Raw genomic sequence first — 21,801 nt, 5'->3', positions numbered from 1 at the left:
ACACCATATTTGTAGCGGTCTTACAAGCGCACCACCAGAACTGAACAGACAGAAAATAATTACACAAGAACCCCGCCAATGTGGCGTCGGTACCTTAAATACCCCCCCCCCCCCCCCCCCGAATACACAGCAGGAAAAAACTCCCACGGTGCTGGTTCTGAGAGAATAGTGGCATTCAATGCTTCAATGCACCCAGCTAGACTGCGTTTCTACTCTTGCCGGCGGTGACAGCGACACCTGCGGTCAAGGAGAACCCAGTGCAACCCAGCTGGACTGGTACTGAAACCAGAAATTTGGAGCAATAGTCCTGAAACCCAACTGTGGTTTCAGGCAAATTAACTTTTCAAAAAAACATAGCGCTACACTTACACACATATATATATATATATATATATATATATATATATATATATATATATATATATATATATATATATATATATATATATATATATATATATATATACCGTATATACTCGAGTATAAGCCGAGATTTTCAGCCTCTTTTTTGAGGCTGAAAGTGCCCCCTCGGCTTATACTCGAGTCATCGCTGTCTGCCCGCTCGATCAGCGTGTCGAGCAGACAGACAGCGGCCATTCTATTCAAAAGCCGCGCCTCCGGCTCCGCCTTCGCCTGTGATAGGCGGAACACTGAATTTCCCAGCAGCCTGTGTTCCGCCTATCACGGACATCGTATCATCCTCGTACTACGGACGAGGATGATACGACGTCAGTGATAGGCGGAACACAGGCTGCTGGGAAATTCAGTGTTCCGCCTATCACAGGCGAAGGAGGAGGCGCGGCTTTTGAATTTTACAATGGCCGCCGAAGAGGGCACGGGACGGAGGCAAGGCAAGGCAAGGCAAGGCACGGCACGGCACGGGACGGGACGGGACGGAGGCAAGGCAAGGCACGACACGACGGCAAGGCACGGCACGGCACGGGACGGCACGGGACGGAACGGAGGCAAGGAGGCAAGGCACGGGACGGAGGCTCGGGACAAAGGTAGGCTGGACACACACACACACACACACACACACACACACATGGATACACACACACACAGGGATGGGTGGATGGATGGAGACACACACAGGGATGGGTGGATGGATGGAGACACACACAGGGATGGGTGGATGGATGGAGACACACACACACAGGGATGGATGGATGGATGGATGGAGACACACACACACATGGATGGATGGATGGATGGACACACACACACACAGGGATGGATGGACGGACACACAGGGATGGACGGACACACAGGGATGGACGGACACACAGGGATGGACGGACACACAGGGATGGACAGGCATGTCTCACCCTCGGCTTATACACGAGTCAATAAGTTTGCCAGTTTTTTTGGGGGTAAATTGGGGGCCTCGGCTTATATTCGGGTCGGCCTATACTCGAGTATATACGGTATATATATATATATATATATTAGTTAATAATTTTATTATATAATAGGAAATACGAAAAGCAAAATTATCTGAATGTAATCAATTCATTAAACTGAATCGTTTTTCGTTCTTTCAGATTTTTTGTATTCTCGTTCTTTTCGGATTTTCATTCTTTCTTTTCGTCAATAAAAGTCTTTCGTTCATTCGCATGCTTCCAAATGAAAGAATTACGCAGAATTTCATCCGAAAACGAATTGCACATCTAATATTGATACATTTTAAAATCCTTACTTACTGTTCACTGTGAGGTCATAGAGCTGTATACAAAAGGATTTCCTTCTCGCAAAATCTCCCACATACAATCCCGAGTCCTCTCTGGTCAGTTTAGTTACAATGAGGTCACCATGAGGTGTAACTTTCAGCCGTTTGTTGAGTTCTTCCTTATGCAAAGTCTCTAAATGGATTAATTTTCATGTTAGCCTCGATTTCCGAGTATGAATAAATCATGTTTGTGTCTTAAAAACTATAAAAACATTTAAAAGTAAAGAAATGCCAATGTAGAAATGTAGGTCCTTAACCACTTAAGGACCGGGCCTCTTTCTGAGATTTGTTTACAAGTTAAAGTGGGGTGCCCCTAAAAAAAAAAAAAAAAAAAAAAAATTTAAAGTCAGCAGCTACAAATACTGCAACTGCTGACTTTTAATAATCGGACACTTACCTGTCCCAGGATCCAGCGATGCGGGGGGGGGAACGAAGCCCCCCCCTCGTTCCCCGCTCCACTTGCGGCGCCGTCATTCGTACTGTGGGCACCCAGCTGTGGCTTCACAGCCGGGCACCCACTGCGCATGCGTGAGCGGCGCAGGGCGCCGTGATATGCCGCACAGTCATTTGTGACACGTGACAGGTCCCAGATGACTGTGCGGGGAAGTGATGTCACCGGGCAAGGAAGAAGGCAGACTACCAGGGACCCCCTAGCAACAGGTACTTAGAGGTGAGTAAAATTTTATTTTTTTTCCAATTATTTTTTTTTTTTTTTTTTTAACGATTTTTAAACAGTTTTTTATTTTTTGGTGGCAACACCACTTTAAAAACATTTTTTTTTGCTAGAAAATTACTTAGAACCCCCAAACATTCTATATATATTTTTCTAACACCCTAGAGAATAAAATGGCGATCGTTGCAATACTTTCTGTCACACCGTATTTGCAGCGGTCTTACAAGCGCACTTTTTTTTAGAAAAAATACACTTTTTTGAATTAAAAAATAAGACCACCCATTTTTTTTTTATATTGTGAAAGATGATCTTACGCCGAGTAAATTGATACCCAACATGTCACGCTTTAAAATTGTGCCCGCTTGTGGAATGGCGACAAACCTTTACCCTTAAAAATCTCCATAGGCGACGTTTAAAAAAATTCTACCGGTTGCATGTTTTGCGTTACAGAGGAGGTCCAGGACTAGAATTATTGCTGTCGCTCTACCGATCGCGGCGATACCTCACATATGTGGTTTGAACACCGTTTTCATATGTGGGCGCTGCTCACATAGACGAGGCGCGTTTACAAAATTTTTACATTTTTTTCTTATTTATTTTACCTTTTATTTTTTATTTTTTACACTATTTAAAAAAAAATGTAAACATCCCTTGTAATAGAAAAAAAGCATGACAGCACCTCTTAAATATGAGATCTGTGGGTCAAAAAGACCTCAAATCTCATATTTACACTAAAATGCAATAAAAAGAAAAAAAGAATTGTCATTTAACCACTTCAACCCCGGAAGAATTTACCCCCTTCCTGACCAGAGCACTTTTTGCGATTCGGCACTGCATTTTTTCCCCCCAAATAGAGCTTTTCTGTTGGTGGTATTTGATCACCTCTGCGGTTTTTATTTTTAGTGCTATAAACAAAAAAAGAATGACAATTTTGAAAAAAAAGCAACATTTTTTAACTTTTTCCTATAATAAATATCCCCCCAAATTTTTTTTTTCTCAGTTTAGGCCGATACGTATTCTACATATTTTTGGTAAAAAAAAAAAAAATGATATTGATTGGTTTGCGCAAAAGTTATAGCATCTACAAAATAGGGGATCGTTTTATGGCTTTTTTATTATTATTTTTTTTTTTACTAGTAATGGTGGCGATCTGATTTTTATCATGACTGCGACATTATGGTGGACACGTCGGACAATTTTGACAAATTTTTGGGACCATTGGCATTTTTACAGCGATCAATGCTATAACATTGCATTGGTTACCGTAAAAATGTCGCTGGCAGTGAATGGGGTTAACCGCTAGGGGGCAGTGAAGGGGTTAAGTGTGTCCTAGTGTGTGTTTTAACTGAAGGGGGGAGGGGACTGTGCAGGGGAGATGACAGATTGCTGTTCATACTCTGTATGGACAGACGATCTGTCTGTTCTCCCCTCAGAGAACCCGGAAACTGTGTGTTTACACACACAGATCCCGGTTCTCCACGTGCCCCGAGCGATCGCGGGAGCCCGGCGGTGATCGTGCCCGCCAGCAACTCCCATTGGCTCCGTGGGCGAGCGCGTGCCCCCTAGTGGCCGTCTATGGTACCAAAGTACCATGACAGCGTTTCGCACAGCCGAGCCATGTTGCCGCAGTACAAGCGGTTAAAAAAATAAAATAAAAAATCAATATTCTTCATCAAGTGGCACTCTTGATTGGGCCTGGACTTATACGTCAATCCTAGTATTTGAGTGTTTTTTCAGCTGCCGGTGAAATCATTTAATGTTTAGGAATCACAGTATTTGGAGGGTGAAGGCCGCATGGTCCCTGAAGAAGATCCGCACTATATGTGCAATTGAAACGCGTCGGACATTCACTTGCGAGCCCCCCTTCTCTCTCTAGCTGGTTTTTCCATTCCTTTCCCCTACATATGTTTTTTTTTTTTTATCATTGGTTTCATGTGTTTATGTTATAATGTTTTTATTGCACAATACATTTTGTTACTTTTATACTCAACACAACCTGTGAAGCTCTGGTGAACTCCATGCCCAAGGGGGTTAAGGCAGTGCTGGAAAATAATTGCGGCCACACAAAATATTGACACTTTGGGCCCAAGTTGGACATTTTCACTTAGGGGTGTACTCACTTTTGTTGCCAGCGGTTTAGACATTAATGGCTGTGTGTTGAGTTATTTTGAGGGGACGGCAAATTTACACTGTTATACAAGCTGTACACTCACTACTTTACATTGGAGACAAGTGTCATTTCTTCAGTGTTGTCACATGAAAAGATAGAAGAAAATATTTACAAAAATGTGAGGGGTGTACTTACTTTTGTGAGATACTGTATATATTAATACACTGCCTGAAGTATATTAGAAATAGTAAACCATGGGGCCGCGTACACACGGGCGGACTGTTCGCCCAACTTTGTCCGCTGAACAGTGTTTCAGCGGACAGTCCGCTCGTGTGTGGGCTTCAGCGGACAGTTTCAGCGGACAGTTTCAGCGGACAGTTTGACGAACAAAGTTTTTCGGAATTTCCGTAAAACTGTCCGCTGAAACTTGGTTTGAGCGGACAGTCCGCTCGTGTGTAGGCTTGTTCGTCAAACTAAGTTCCGCGCATACTCAGAAAGGATTTACACGCCGAAGGTTGCATTGCAGTGTATAGGACGTCGTTTTTCTAGTCCCGTCGTACGTGCCGTTCACGTCATCGCGCACGGTTTCAGCGGACTGTTCGTTCATCGTGTGTGGTCAAGTCCGCTCATGCTAATTTTGAGCGGACTGTTTGTCAAACTGTTTGACGAACAAAGTTGGGCGAACAGTCCGCCCGTGTGTACGCGGCCTGGCATGCACTGTAGATATAGGCTACACTGGATGCTGAGTATATATATATACTGGTATATATATCAGATACACTGCCACTAACTGAGTAACCTGCCTGCTTAATCTAAATCACACTCTCTCTCTCTCTCCATCCATGCCAACAACACTACACAGGGCTGCCGTGTAAGCAGCCTTATATAGTGTGGGGCGTGGACTTAGTCCCCCTGAGCCATGATTGGCCAAAAGCACCCTGCTAATCATGGGTGCATGTAGCATCCTCCTGCACCCTGCACATAGCATGCTCCTGCACCCTGCATGTAGCATCCACCTGAACCCTGCACGTAGCATCCTCCTGCACTCTGCACGTAGCATCCACCTGCACTCTGCACGTAGCATCCACCTGCACTCTGCACGTAGCATCCTCCTGAACCCTGCATGTAGCATCCACCTGCACCCTATACATAGCATGCTCCTGCACCCTGCACGTAGCATCCACATGAACCCTGCACATAACATCCTCCTGCAACCTGCACATAGCATCCTTCTGCACCCTGCATGTAGCATCTTCCTGCACCCTGCACGTAGCATGCTCCTGCACCCTGCACGTATCATCCTCCTGCACCCCGCAGGCAGTATCCTCCTGAACTCTGCACGTAGCATCTTCCTGAACCCTGCATGTAGCGTCCTCCTTCACCCTTCAGGTAGCACCCTCCTGCACCCTGCACGTAGCATCCTCCTGCACCCTGCACGTAGCATCCTCCTGCACCCTGCACGTAGCATCCTCCTGCACCTTGCACGTAGCACCAGCCTTGTCTGGAGCAGCCCCTGCCCCGATTGGATTTGAATTTTGCCACCCCATCTCTCCCTCCAAGTTTTTTCTTTATCTTATCTTCCTAACATTTGGTAGTATCTTTTTTTCTTTATCTCATGGTCGAAGTGTGAGAAATAACGTATATATCATACAATTATTCCAGAAACACGTACCACATACACTGCATATATAATTTGATGAAAATATGCTTATAAAATAGTTATCCATTTGCCAATAAAAAAAAATAAAAATATGTCCCCGGATTTCATTTTAAATATCTGGTCACCTTACCTTGTTTAGAAAGTCCATATTTGGTCAATGATGTCACAAGCATCCCTGCCTCTTTATTACACGTGGCTGCGGGGCGGGATATTCCCTGGCCGCAGCTGATTGAACCAGTAGACTTCATGACAATGTTTATGCATCAGCACTTCGCACGTACCTGGGCTTATTTCATCCATATGATCCACCAATGTTGACCACGTAACTTCTCTGATGTCCGTCTGAACCACGGGTAGAGTAACTTCTCCGCCTTCTATACCTGATACAGCAATTTTTTCTCCACAGGCTGGAATACTGTGCACATCTGAGGAATAGAGAGAGTGTTATTCGGTTTCAACAACTTTTATCCATTGTGTTGTGACAGCAGCTCCACTACTCTACCGCAAGCTATAGAGATGTACCCTTCAATAAATGATGAAAGACCACTACTGGAAAAAAAATAAAAATAACACAAATCACTCTCAGTGCAAATATCTTTGTAGATAAATTCCAATTGTACCGTACTTCATGATCAACTTCATTTAAGTGGTCAAGTGCAAATGCTGCTCTCCAAGTAGCCCCAGGTTGACAGGACCTCATCTTTCAAGATGGACCTTCAGTTGCAGATACAATAATTGGTGGAAACTTATCTGGAAGCTGGACCTGGCACATATTTATTGTTATAGCCCTTGTTGAGCAGCCTTTTTATAACCTGAAAGTCCATTTTGAAAGTTGAGTTCACTTGGGGCTGCTTGAAACCCATTTGTGTCAATTACTTTCCAGTAGGGATGGGCTTCATGTTCGGGTCGAAGAACAAGCTACCCCAAAGCACCCTCCCAATGTTGAGGGCATGTGGCCTAGTAAGGTTCAGGAGGGGGGTGCTCTCTCGTCGCCCCCTCTTCCTGCAGCCTGCCAGGTTGCGTTCTCGGATAAGGGTCTGGTATGGATTTTTGGGGGGACCCCACGCCATTTAAAAAAAAATGGCGTGGGGTTCCCCTTAAAATCCATACCAGACCTGAAGGGTCTGTTATGGATATTTAGGGGGACCCCACGTCAATTTTTTTTTTTTAATGGCGTGGGGTTCCCCTTAATATCCATACCAGACCTGTATGTATACGTGATTCTGAACTTCCGGGTAGGGGGCGCACGTGACTGGGCTTCTTCAGTAGGCAGACAGAAGTTCACTGATTTTAAAATTCAACATCTAAACAGTCAGACGGAGTTCTAAGTACTGTATTTCACTATATAAACTCGGTTTACTGTTAAAAAAAAAAGTGTAAAATGAAAAACTCCGGTGGGTGTAACAAGATATCCGCTTGCCCCTTTCTCAGTGTATCCTTACTGTGAAGGAGTGCGGGGTGTAGCAAGATGGCGGCGACGAAACGTCACTTCCGTTACACATTCTGATGGGTCGCCTAATCTGATGAAACAACGGGAATCAGGACTTTCCATCACAGGAGACCAGCTCTTGGATACCGAAGGGGAAGAACCAAGAGGCGGAGCACGGGTGGCAATGTAAGCGGCTGCCAATAGAAATGGAGCTCCATTTCTATTGGCAGCCGTATTCATTGCCACCTGGGCTCCGCCTCTGGTTTCTTCATCATGAGCTGGACTTCGGTAAAAATGGCCACGATGGAGACAGAATTAACCAGTGCTGGCCGCGGAATGGTGGCAACAGTGGGGAAAAAATAAATTAAAAAAAATCGGGAAAACTCTAATTTTCTGGGACATTTCCCAGGAAACGGTAAGACCGGGACACAGGTCTAAAAGCCGGGAATGTCCTGGGAAATTCGGGACAGTTGGCAAGTATGTCAGTGGGCTGAAGAACTACAAGGAGAAGTTGTAGTGAAAGTGAGGGAACTGTTACGTTTGGTGTTAGGAACTGTTAAAGACTGTTGAATTAGAAGAAAAGAGGTTTAACCTTAAACTATGTAGAGGGTTCTTTACTGTAAGAGCAGCAAGGATGCAGAATTCCCTTCCGCTGTGATCACCGAGTCACTGAGACTCGGGTGATCATCGATCCGGTCCCGGCCCCTTACCATGTGATCAGCTGTCAGCCAATGACAGCTGATCACATGATCAAAACAAAAGCTCGGGGATCGTTCTTTTTTTTCTCCTCATGCTGACATCGAAGGAGAAAAAAAAAAAGCTGATCGCCGGTTCATCTTAAAGGCACATCGGTCCCGAAAAGGAAGAGGCATATATGCCTCCTGTATGCCACCTATCAATGCCCACAAGTGCCACCTATCAACGCCCACACGTGCCACCTATCAATGCCCACCAGTGGTGCAACTCAGCGCCACCTAGAAGTGCGGCCTATCATTGTAACCGATCAGTGCCCATCACTGCCACCCATCAGTGCCCATCACTGCCACCCATCAGTGCCCATCAGTGCCGCCTCATCAGTGTACATCAATGACGGACAAAAATTACCCGTTTTATAAAATTTTATAACGAAATTAAAAAAAATGTGGTCGTTTTAAATTTTTTTAACAAAAAATAAAAAATCGCAGAGGTGATCAAATACCACCAAAAGAAAGTGGGGAAAAAATGATAAAAATTTTATTTGGGTACAGTGTTGTATGGCCGCGCAATTATCATTCAAACTGCATCAGCGCAGAAAGCTGAAAATTGGTCTGGATAGGAGGGGGGTTTATGTGCCCAGTAAGCAAGTGGTTAATCTCTCTTACATCGGGGGGGGGGGGGCAATTGGAAGTGTACAGAACATAGGAAGTGACAAGGACACAACACTTCTGGCAGCATCAAGATATTCTCCGTACTTGCTGAAAATGTCCTTAGCTTTGAAAAATAGAAAACCAATGCAGCTACCGCATCTAAGGATATTAGACTGGGAGGGCACCCCTAAATGCCTTGGGATCTCTCTGTGACTGCTGTGTGCCTTGGACACAGTGCAGCCAATCACAGCGGCCCTGTACCAAGTGATCGCTGTGGCCAGTCACAAGCGCTCACAGATGTAAACATAACAGATCTTTGCTTTGCCAGTTACCAGCTCTCCTTCCCTCACACAGACACCGAGTTCCTTTCGGGAGTTATGATAATATATTGTTTTAATAAAATCAGTAACTTACGGTAAAAGGAGAGATAATAATCCTGCACGCATTGCAGTGATTGCTGTCTTTCTATAAATGCTCCATAATGCCCTCTTTGGAATCCAGTTACATTGGTTATAATTAGGGATCCGTCAGCTGCAGCCTTTAGCCGTCCATTATACCGATCTTTTTTAATTAGAACAGGTTTGCCTGGCGCTGTCTCTGCAATAGCCGTTTTATCCAACCGATCATCCAATTTCACCCAGATGATGGGAGTGTTGGCACCGTAACCAGCAGGTAGAGTGACATCTTCTCCCGGTACACTAAATACACGTCTGCTTTCTTCTCCACATTGATCGGCTTCAAACATTGCTGATATGGAACAAAAACTACATTTAGCTACAACATAATAAGAAAGATTCTTTGCATTTCAAATTTCTAGATGCATCATAACTGCAAACGAAGCTGAAGCTGCTGCAGGCACACAGGGAGGATGCTTGTTTTACTTGCGTCTATCTAGTAAGGTTAGATAAAAAAAGTGTAGCGTTTGTGACTATACATCACTGTGATGGTGAAATATATTTCATATCGATAGATATAAACAAATGTGGGAAAAAAAAAAAGGAAATGAAAATACAATAATGGTCAATGATGACTATAACATAGCCACTAGGTTGAAACACGTAGGGATTGCTATACATGCTTCCCATATTGCTTATACTTTTTTATGAATCTCTTTTTATGCCAACATCTGTCATTTGATGTTTTGTAAAAAAAAATGTATATAAGATTAACCGCTTGCGGACCAGCCGCCGCAGTTTGGCTCCACTGCGCAAAATCACGTTATTGTACGTGATCTCGCGACACCTGGATAGCAACCTATGGTCTGTAATTAGTAGAAATAAGCTTATAAGTTACTGAAAGTGTTTGTTCACCCCCCCCCCCCCCCCCAAAAAAAAGGATCCTGCTCCTTTAAAGCATGTTATATGACACAGTGCTTGTCCTGTGTCATTTGGCCCCCTGTAACACCTAAAAAACCTGGCTGATCCTGCCAGTTTCTCCCCACCCCTCTGTGAACTGACCACAGTGTATCATGGCTGCTGAGACCAGACACTGTGGTCAGTTTACGTGCCTCTGTCATCAGCAGCCTGCTATCTGCTCTCCTCTCTGCTCCTGTGTCCTCCTCCCCCTCCCCTCTCTGTCTATGTGTGAGCCGCCCCTCCCCCCTCCTGCTGCTCTCATAACACTAACCTGTATGCACTATCAGCACTGCCTCCTATTGTGAATGATTTATAAATATAAATGCTGTAAATACCCCATTTAAGAGCCGAGATTGCGATCACATGACCAGCCAGCTCTCTCCTCGGGAAGGTGCTTCTGGATTGATCTATCCAGTTAGATCCCTACCTACTCTGTGTTCTGGACTTGGTGGTAGGCCTGAAGTGGTTTTTGAGTAGAGTTGCCACCTCATCCCTTTAAACCCAAACACATATTAATTACACAGGTTCTGTGGGTGATTAAGATGGTAATTAAACTCACTTGGTGCCTTTTCTGCATTCAGTTAGCCTCAGAACCCGTGTAGTTCATATGGGTTTAAAGGGATGAGGTGGCAACCCTACTTTTGAGGCTGTCCTGCCTGTCCATGGAGAAGCTGTGCAAAGATTGAGGTCCAGGAGGAGTAACTTGCTGTAGTAAGTCAGGATGAAGGCTGTTTTTTTTTTTTTCACAGGGGCCTGGTGCCTCTCTTGAAGAGGATTTATGGAAGTCTATGGAAATTGTACAGAGAGAGAGAGAAGTCTGTTGACTAGCTTAAGAAGTTCTCTGCAATGTTTCCAGGTTGGCTTAACTAGTTTCAGACTGCCCTATAGCAAGTTTACTGCTACAGGGCGGCCATTCTGTGCAGAATCACGTATGTATACGTGATTCTGCATTTCCGGGTAGGGGGCGCACGTGATTGGGCTTCTTCGAAAGGCAGACAGAAGTTCGCTGATTTTAAAATTCAACATCTAAACAGTCAGACGGAGTTCTAAGTACTGTATTTCACTATGTAAACTCAGTTTACTGTTAAAAAAAAAGTGTAAAATGCAAAACTCCGGTGGGTGTCACAAGATATCCACTTGCCCCTTTCTCAGTGTATCTTTACACTGTGTGCCTTGGACACAGCACATCACAGACCAGGGTAAAGGGCCAATCACAGCGGCCCTGTACCAAGTGATCGCTGTGGCCAGTCACAAGAGCTCACAGATGTAAACATAACAGATCTTTGCCAGTTAACAGCTCTCCTTCCCTCACACAGACACTGAATTCCTTTCGGGAGTTATGATAATATATTGTTTTAATAAAATCAGTAACTTACAGTAAACGAAGAGATGATAATCCTGCACACATTGCAGTGATTGCTGTCTTTCTATAAATGCTCCATAATGCCCACTTTGGAATCCAGTTACATTGATTATAATTAGGGATCCATCAGCTGCAGCCTTTAGCCGTCCATTATACCGATCTTTTTTAATTAGAACAGGTTTGCCTGGCTCTGTCTCTGCAATAGCCGTTTTATCCAACCCATCATCCAATTTCACCCAGATGATGGCAGTGTTGGCACCGTAACCAGCAGGTAGAGTGACATCTTCTCCCGGTACACTAAATACACGTCTGCTTTCTCCTCCACATTGATTGGCTTCAAACATTGCTGATATGGAACAAAAACTACATTTAGCTACAACATGATAAGAAATATTCTTGCATTTCAATTTTCTAGATGCATCATAACTGCAAACCAAGCTGAAGCTGCTGCAGGCACACAGGGAGGATGCTTGTTTTGCTTGAGTCTATCTAGTAAGGTTAGATTAAAAAAGTGTAGTGCTAGTATACATCACTGCGATGGTGAAATATATATTTCATATCGATAGATATAAACAAATGTGGAGAAAAAAAAAGGAAATTAAAATACAATAATGGTCAATGATGATTATAACATAGCCACTAGGTTGAAACGCGTAGGGATTTCTATACATACTTCCCATATTGCTTATACTTTTTTATTGATCTCTTTTTATGCCAACATCTGTCATTTGATGTTTTGTAAACATTTTTTTTATATAAGATTAACCGCTTGCGGACCAGCCGCCGCAGTTTGGCTCCAATTACGTTATTGTACGTGATCTCGCGAGGACTGGATAGCAACCTATGGTCTGTAATTAGTATAAATAAGCTTAAAAGTTACTTAAAGCGTTTGTTAACCCCCCCCCCCAAAAAAAAGTATTTGTAGCTGCTGACTTTTTAAAAAAAAAAATCCGTGGGACTCCCTCTTTAAGGGCTAGGGTTGGATGTTAGGGCTAAAGGGTAGGGTTAGGGTTGAATGTTAGGGTTAAAGGTTAGGGCCTGGGTTAAGGGCTAGGGTTAGGGTTGAATGCTATATATATATATACTTGCATTATGGTTATTTCCCGTTCTATTTTCAGACAGTGAGGTCCGCTCTCTTTATTTGCTATCTGTAGAACCTTGACTGCATCCTGAAGAAGCCTAATGATGAAACGCGTAGATACACAAGGGCTCACTGCCCATTATGTATCAGTACACATGATTTTTAATTTTTCTGTACTGTACTGTACTATTCATGTTGTGGATTTTTCCATAAATAGTGTTTATTCTCATACCTCTTTTTGTTTCCTATGCCTTCAAAGTCTGACCTAGGTTTACTGTTGCAGTACACCTTTTCTTCTTGTTTGGTTGAATGTTAGGGTTAAGGGTTAGGGTCTGGGTTAAGAGCTAGGGTTAGGCTTTTTAGGGTTAGCGGTAATTGTTATGGTTAGATCCCTAACCCAAACAATAACTGCTAACCCTAACTCAAGCCCTAACCATAATGATTACCGCTAGCCCTAACTCCGCCGGACAATTAGCCTGTGTGTGGGCTCCGGCGGACTTTTTCTTCCCAAAAGTCCGGCGGACTTAGAAAGAAGTCTTGACTCAATCCGCCTGTCTGTGTGCTAGACCGCCGGAATTTTCAAATGAACGGACTTGCTCACACATGGAGTAAAGTCCGTTGAATGTGACTCCAGGTAGACGGGACTAGCGAAGGAAGTCAATGTCGCCGCCTCCATCGGTGAGATTGACACCTCGCGAGCCCCGTCGCCTGGTATGGATGTGAAGGGGAACCCCTATGCTAAAAAAACCCCTATGCTAAAAAAACGCCGCACGCAGCCCAGCCGGTCAGGAAAAGGGATTGGGGAAGAGCATTCCCCCCCCCCCCCCGAACCGTACCAGGCGGCGTGCCCTCAACATGGGCCCCCCACCCCATAGCACCTTGTCCCCATGTTGATGAGGACAAGGGCCTCTTCTCGACAACCCTGGCCGTTGGTTATCGGGGTCTGCAGGCGGGGGGCTTATCACAATCCGGGAGCCCCTTTAATAAGTCCGCCGGACTTTTCAAATGAGCGGACCAAAAGTCCGGCAGATTGTCCAGTCGTCTGTGGGCGTGTGTGGGCAAGTCCGCTCGTTCGGAAAGTCTGGCGGACCTCCGCTGCTAAGTCCGCCGGATAGTCCAATCGTGTGTAAACGGCATCACATAAATCCTGCATGACTGCTACTTGAGTGCCAGAGAGTAAAGTCACATCAAACTCACACAACATGAACAGAACTATCATACTTTCCTATTAGCCAAAAAATGAAAAACAAAAAAAAACAAAACAAAAAATGCACCACAAAATGCACCATAAAATTGCAATATCAAGCGCAACCTGCATACATGTGAGCCTAGCCTAAGGTGGCATGGCCCCTTAAGAGATCACAGTTTTTATATATTTTAGTGTGGAGCATTATGGTTACATACATTAAGGATACTTGTTTGCCAGTTTCTACTGCATAACCTCTTGGCCCCGGCCAAACGCAAATATGCGGCCTCACGGTGGGTGGGCCTTGGTGCAGAGGGGTCACGAATTTGTGTGCAATATTGCAAAAACAGCTACACCAAGAACACACGCCCTGCACGGCACGGTTACCGCTGGCTAATGGAAAGCTCTCAATCACGGAGGTCACATGATCATAAACCCCGCCGACTCCCGTCACCCTGAACCCCTTAAAGGGCCGGGAGGCCCTTTTGGGATTTGTGAATAGTTGTGCTAGGATAGCTAGAGCCGATGTGCCTCCAGACCGTAACTGATGACGACATTACGTTCGATCTAGGTCAGGACCAGGATAGTGTTTGGGTAAGGATCAAAGGTCAGAGTCAGTATACTTTGAGCAGGATTTTTTTTAAATATTTTTTTTTAGGTAGGGCAAGGAAAAAAAAATAAAAATCAAAATGCACATATACACTGCATAACATATCATATAACATATCTTCTGCTCCTGACGATCATATCAATACCGCATACACTATATTACCAAAGGTATTGGGACACCTGCCTTTACACCCACATGAACTTTAATGGCATCCCAGTCTTATGCACACAATCTGACTTTCCAACGGAAAATGTGCAATCTGAGCTTGTCAGAAATTCTGACCGTGTAGGCTCCATCGGACAGTTTCCATCGGAATTTCCGTTGGTTCTCAAATTTTCCGACAACAAAATCCATTTGCGTAAATTTCCGATCGTGTTTACACAAAGTGCCACGGAATCAAGCAGAAGAGCAGCACTGGCTATTGAAGTTCATTTTTCTCGGCTCGTCGTACGTCACCACGTTCTTGACATTTGGAATTTCAGACCAACTTTGTGTGACCGTGTGTATGCAAGACAAGTTTGAGCCAACATCCGTCGGAAAAAATCCCATGGATTTTGTTGTCGGAATGTGCAAGGATTCAATATTGAGTTGGCCCACTCTTTGCAGCTATAACAGCTTCAACTCTTCTGGGAAGGCCGTCCACAAGGTTTAGGAGTGTGTCTATGGGAATGTTTGACCATTCTTCCAAGAAGACCATTTGTGAGGTCAGGCTGGACAAGAAGGCCTGGCTCGCAGTCTTCGCTCTAATTCATCCCAAAGGTATTCTATCGGGTTGAGGTCTGGACTCTGTGCAGGTCAGTCAAATTCCTTCACCCCAAACTCGCTCATCCATGTTTCTATGGACCTTGCTTTGTGCACTGGTGTGTAGTCATGTTGGAACAGGAAGGGGCCATCCCCAAACTGTTCCTACAAAGGTGGGTGCATGAAATTGTCCAAAATTTCTTGGTATACTGGTGTCTTAAAGTGGTTGTAAACCTCCATTTTCAATTTGTAGCTATAGGTAAACCTATAATAAGGCTAACCTATAGGTACAGTAAATATCTCCTAAACGTGCGCCATTTAGGAGATATTTACTCTGTACTGCGCCAATGATGTCATCGGCACATGCGCTGTGAAGAAATGGCCCTCCAAACCGTTTCTTTATTTTTATTTACTCTACCTATAGGTAAACCTATAATAAGGCTTACCTATAGGTACAAATGAGCGAGTTTGGGGTGAAGGAACTTGACTGACCTGCACAGAGTCCAGACCTCAACCAGATAGAATACCTTTGGGATGAATTAGAGCGAAGACTGCGAGCCAGACCTTCTTGTCCAGCCTGACCTCACAAATGGTCTTCTTGGAAGAACGGTCAAACATTCCCATAGACACACTCCTGAACCTTGTGGACGGCCTTCCCGGAAGAGTTGAAGCTGTTATAGCTGCGAAGGTTGGGCCAACTCAATATTGAAACCTACGGACTGGGATGCGTCTAAAGGCAGGCATCCCAATGCTTTTGGTAATATAGAGTATGTGGTATTGATGTGATCGTCAAGAGCAGGAGAATTTATTTTGGGTTGTTCTTTGGTGGTAGGTTATGAGAATATTAAGAAATATACAGCTAAATAAAAAAAAAAGTGATTTGGGACAGTTTTCCATTGATAATAAAAATAAATCATGCAATGTCCATTACCATTTACCTCCAAATAAAAGTTCAATTTGTCCTGCAAAAAAACAAGGTATAATTTACCTGGATGTTCAAAGTTGTAGTCATAATATCCAGTCTTCCAGCTGACAGTAGTGGTGTCAGTGTAATCGTCAGGTAGAGCGACACCTCCTCCTTCTGTGCCAATCACACGTCTTCTCTCTCGATGCAGCTCAACATTTAACCCTCCTGATAAGGGATAAAAATTTGATTAAAATACAACATTGAGAGATTCCCTGCAGACTTATTTTCTAGAGAACGTTCTCTGACATCTACAGTATATCAGGCTAAAGGCTTGTACGCGGGAAATGTTGGATGTCAGGCTATTTGTAAGCTCCATCGGACAATTGTTGTCGGACTTTCCGCCAACAAATGTTGGCTAGCATGTTCTCAACGTTTCCGCCAACAAATGTTGCCTAGCATGTTCTCAACTTTTCCGCCAACAAAAGTTGCCTAGCATGTTCTCAACTTTTCCGCCAACAAATGTTGCCTAGCATGTTCTCAACTTTTCCGCCAACAAATATTGCCTAGCATGTTCTCAACTTTCCCGCCAACAGTTGTTGGTTAGCATGTTCTCAACTTTTCCGCCAACAAATGTTGCCTAGCATGTTCTCAACTTTCCTGCCAACAAATGTTGCCTAGCATGTTCTCAACGTTCCCGCCAACAAATGTTAGCTAGCATGTTCTCAACTTTTCCGCCAACAAATGTTGGCTAGCATGTTCTCAACTTTTCCACCAACAAATGTTGCCTAGCATGTTCTTAACTTTTCCGCCAACAAATGTTGCCTAGCATGTTCTCAATTTTTCCACCAACAAATTTTGCCTAGCATGTTCTTAACTTTTCCGCCAACAAATGTTGGCTAGCATGTTCTCAATTTTTCCACCAACAAATGTTGCCTAGCATGTTCTCAATTTTTCCACCAACAAATGTTGCCTAGCATGTTCTCAACTTTTCCGCCAACAAATGTTGCCTTGCATGTTCTCAACTTTTCCACCAGCAAATGTTGCCTAGCATGTTCTCAACTTTCCCGCCAACAAACGTTGCCTAGCATGTTCTCAACTTTCCTGCCAACAAATGTTGCCTAGCATGTTCTCAACTTTCCCGCCAACAAATGTTGCCTAGCATGTTCTAAACTTTCCCGCCAACAAATGTTGGCTAGCATCTTCTCAACTTTCCTGCCAACAAATGTTGCCTAGCATGTTCTCAACTTTCCCACCAATAAATGTTGGCTAGCATGTTCTCAACATTTCCGCCAACAAATGTTGCCTAGCATGTTCTCAACTTTTCCGCCAACAAATGTTACCTAGCATGTTCTCAACTTTCCTGCCAACAAATGTTGCCTAGTATGTTCTCAACTTTCCCGCCAACAAATGTTGGCTAGCATGTTCTCAACATTTCCGCCAACAAATGTTGCCTAGCATGTTCTCAACTTTTCCGCCAACAAATGTTACCTAGTATGTTCTCAACTTTTCTGCCAACAAATGTCTGTTGCCGGATTTTCCGAGCGTGTGTACCCAAGTCTGTCCGGCAAAAATCCAAAGTACAAACACGCATGCTCGGAAGTAAGGACGAGTCGGAAGCGGTCGGTCTTGTAAACTAGAGTTCGTAATGGAGAATTAACATTTGTGACGCAGCAAATTATGAGATCTCGAAATGCAGAGCACAATTCTCTTCTTCTTTATAATGGGATAATAATGAAGCTGCTTTGCTGGTGATACTGATGGAATTATTGCAAACAAAATTTCAAAGGCTTTTTTTTTCTAGTGATATCGAGAATAATATTATTATGCTTTTTTTTTTATTTGGGGAAGTTACCACAACACCATTATCACATAGCTTTTAAGATCAAAGATACAACTATGTTGGTGTCCCTTGTTAATTTTACATTGTATTTTTTAAAATGTAACTGCCTACTCCCAAAGTAAAACACATAGCCAAGTATTAGGCCGCGTACACACGGGCGGATTGTCCGCCCAACTAAGTTCGTCAGACAATCCGACAGACAGTCCGTCCAACTTTTGAATGAACGGACTTGACCACACACGATGAACAGACAGTACGACGGGACTAGAAATACACTGCAATGCAACCTTCGGCGTGTAAATCCTTTCTGAGCATGCGCCATACTTAGTCCGTCCAACTTGCCTACACACGAGCGGACTGTCCGCTGAAACCAAGTTTGGACGGACAAAATTACGGAAATTCCGAAAGACTTAGTCCGCCAGACTGTCCGCTGAAAAAGTCCGCTGAAGCCCACACACGAGCGGACTAAGTTGGACGGACAATCCTCTCGTGTGTACGCGGCCTTAGTGTTTCAGCGGACGTGTTTCAGCGGACAATCCGCTCGTGTGTGGGCTTCAGCGGACTTTTTCAGCGGACAGTCTGACGAACAAAGTCTTACGGAATTTCCGTAAGACAGTCCGTTCAAACTTGGTTTTGTTCGTCCAAACTTGGTTTCAGCGGACAGTCCGCTCGTGTGTAGGCAAGTTGGACGGACTAAGTATGGCGCATGCTCAGAAAGGGTTTACACGGCCGAAGGTTGCATTGCAGCGTATAGGACGTCGTTTTTCTAGTCCCGTCGTACGTGCTGTACACGTCATCGCGCACGCTTTCAGCGGACTGTCTGCTCATCGTGTGTGGTCAAGTCCGTTCATGCAAATTTTGAACGGACTGTCTGTCGGATTGTCTGCCGAACTTAGTTGGGCAGACAATCCGCCCGTGTGTACGCGGCCTAAGTCTTCACAATGTTTTTATTGTGCATTAAAATTTTTTTTAAATTAGACATGCTATCTGCCAATAGAACTTAACCAAAAAGTGCATTCTATGCATTCAAAAAATATAGAAAATATACCAAATCAAATCATTATTCAACCAAAAAATAAAATAAAAGCCCCATCCATGTGTCCTGCTTCTTAATATAGCGGGTCAACAATGCCAAGAGTTGGTGAAAGCAGGGGTCCGTCATCAGGAGATAATTTCAAAAATCATCTGGATTATTCTCCTGGAACTCCCACTCCATGATATAATTGGTCAGGATTAATAAATCAACCAATGTTTGGTCCAAGAAATGCTTCTCCTCCTGTTCCTGGACTGAACTTGGGTCAAAGAAATAACTCCAAGGCCAATAATAAATAACACGTTATCTCCTCCGATTATGCAACATGTCTGCTTGACGAACGGCCGTTCAGAAACAAACCGAAAAGCACGAATTAAAAGGAAGAAATGAAAAGCGCGAAAAGAAAAGCACAAATCAACACTCACCAAACTTCTACTAACACGAAATTAGCAGAAGGAGCCCAAAGGGTGGCGCTAAAGAGCTGAAAAACCACATAGTACGTCACTACTTCCGTAATTGTTTGCCAACATTTGTTCGGCCGTGTGTATGCAAAACTGAAGAAATATCACTTTGCTACAATGTAAAGTAGTGAGTGTACAGCTTGTATAACTGTAAATTTACTGTCCCCTCAAAACAACTCAACACACAGCCATTTATGTCTAAACCGCTGGCAACAAAAGTGAGTAAACCCGTAAGAGAAAGTGTCCAAATTGGGACCGAAGTGTAAATTATTTTCCAGCACTGCCTTAACCCTCTTGGGCATGAAGTTCACCAGAGCTTCACAGGTTGCCACTGAAGTCCTCTTCTACTCCTCCATGATGACATCACAGAGCTGGTGGATGTTAAAGGTGATGGACTGGCCAAGCATGTCTCCAGGCCTAAACTCTATTGAGCATCTGTGGGACATCCTCAAACAGAAGGTGGAGGAGCACAAGGTCTCCAACATCCACCAGCTCTGTGATGTCATCATGGGGGAGGGGAAGAGGACTCCAGTGGTGACCTTTGAAGCTCTGGTGACCTCCATGCCCAAGAGGATTAAGGCAGTGCTGAAAAATAATGGTGGCCACACAAAATATTGATACTTTGGGCCCAATTTGGAAATTTTCTCTTAGGGGTTTACTCACATTTGTTGCCAGCGGTTTAGACATTAATGGCTGTGTGTTGAGTTATTTTGAGGGGAAAGCAAATTTACACTGTTATACAAGCCTTACACTCACTACTTTACATTGTAGACAAGTGTCATTTCTTCAGTGTTGTCACATGAGAAGATAGAAGAAAATATTTACAAAAATAGGAGGGGTGTACTCACTTTTGTGAGATACTGTGTATGTATGTATGTATGTATGTATGTATGTATGTGTATATATATATATATATATATATATATATATATATATATATATATATATATATATATATATATATATATATATATTATTTATTTATTAGCGTTGCACCAATGCCGATACTAAGCATTTGCATGAGTACTTGTACAAACACTCCAATACCTTCAGACTGAAAACTCACTGAAATGCACATGAAAACTGATGTGAAACTGTTGTCTCTGCAAGTGAAATATCTTATATACATAATTTTTATGTATATAAGATGTTAACGAGCCCTGAAAAAACTGCCATATAATACTAAAAATTGGTATTGGTAATTAGTGTCGGCGAATACTTGAGAAAAAATAAAGGTACTCGTACGTATTGGTACATCTCTAATATATATATATATATATATTTACATATCTATGCACAATTATCTCTTATAGGCTTCAGGAAAACGTCTTTAAGCTCATTAAAAGCCCTGCAAATGCACTAAAATAGGTACTTGCAGTACAAAGTACAAGCTGAAGTAGATCTTTAGAAGACCTCTTAATTGGAGATCTGGACCAAGAGAAACTCTACGGCACCCAAGGTAAGAATTGTCTCTTTTCTGTCTTTTCTAAATTTAGTTGTATGCTTTTTACAACTGCAAATGTGCCCTTTTCCGGTATGTTAATTTAAATAACCAAAAAGTAACTTTCAGGCTTGATGGACAAGATATCTATTGCCCCACCTCAAAACACATTGTTAAATGAAATTTCATGTGGCACACCAATTATTGATAAAAAAAATTTTTACCGATTAAAGAGGACAGAAACATTTAATGAACGGTAAGTTCACCTATACTCCACCCCATTCTTCATGAAAAATGCTACTGGAATACCTTCCTTTCCCAAGCCCCAGGGGCCTTCCAGGTTCCCTCTGGTTTATGCAGTGAGATACATGTTTAGGCAGAGATACTGATTGGTTGTCTCCGATCAAACAGCCAATCATTCCTGCACTAAGATCACAACCCATGCCATGGATGCCAACCAGAGGATGATAGGAAAGAAGCTGGTGAAGGTATTCCAGTGGTCCTTTTACTATTTTAAGGCCACAAAATTGTCTCCTTAAGATCTAAAAAATCTTTGCTCATTCTTCCACTCTCTATAAAATAACTTAAGAACTTCATTAAATTATGTAATTAGAAAGATCCTAGGAAGACATTAATGATGACTCACCTGTTGGAAGGTACAAAAACAACAATACATATGGCAAAAGATCCTTCATCTTGCTATGGTTTGTAGAGATGATTAATGTCTACTGAGTCAGGTTGTGAGTGAAGAGTCTTGTGTTCAAAGACTTTCAATAAACTGTTGAGATGATAATGCATCAAACCCCCTTTGCGTGTTCTGTCAATACTGTATCTGG

The 21,801-nt window shown here is 43.3% G+C and overlaps 1 protein-coding gene across 1 annotated transcript; it reads right to left on the bottom strand.

Annotated features, from left to right (window-relative positions):
• Positions 1 to 6,453: 6,453 nt before the first annotated feature.
• On the bottom strand, positions 6,454 to 21,725 carry LOC143981304 (uncharacterized; the record flags this gene model as incomplete). Its single annotated transcript, XM_077479099.1, has 4 exons — positions 21,612 to 21,725; positions 16,272 to 16,415; positions 11,679 to 12,011; positions 6,454 to 6,597 (listed from the first exon to the last, which is right to left on the bottom strand). Coding segments are annotated over exons 1-4 (670 nt in total), but the record flags the coding sequence as incomplete, so codon positions are not given.
• Between the last annotated feature and the right edge of the window lie 76 nt (positions 21,726 to 21,801).

The sequence above is a fragment of the Lithobates pipiens genome, unplaced genomic scaffold (assembly GCF_037356315.1).
Source record: "Lithobates pipiens isolate NorthernLeopardFrog02 unplaced genomic scaffold, aLitPip1_a1.2 Scaffold_137, whole genome shotgun sequence".
NCBI classification, from domain to species: domain Eukaryota; kingdom Metazoa; phylum Chordata; class Amphibia; order Anura; family Ranidae; genus Lithobates; species Lithobates pipiens.
This window is presented reverse-complemented; position numbering and strand designations above follow the sequence as displayed.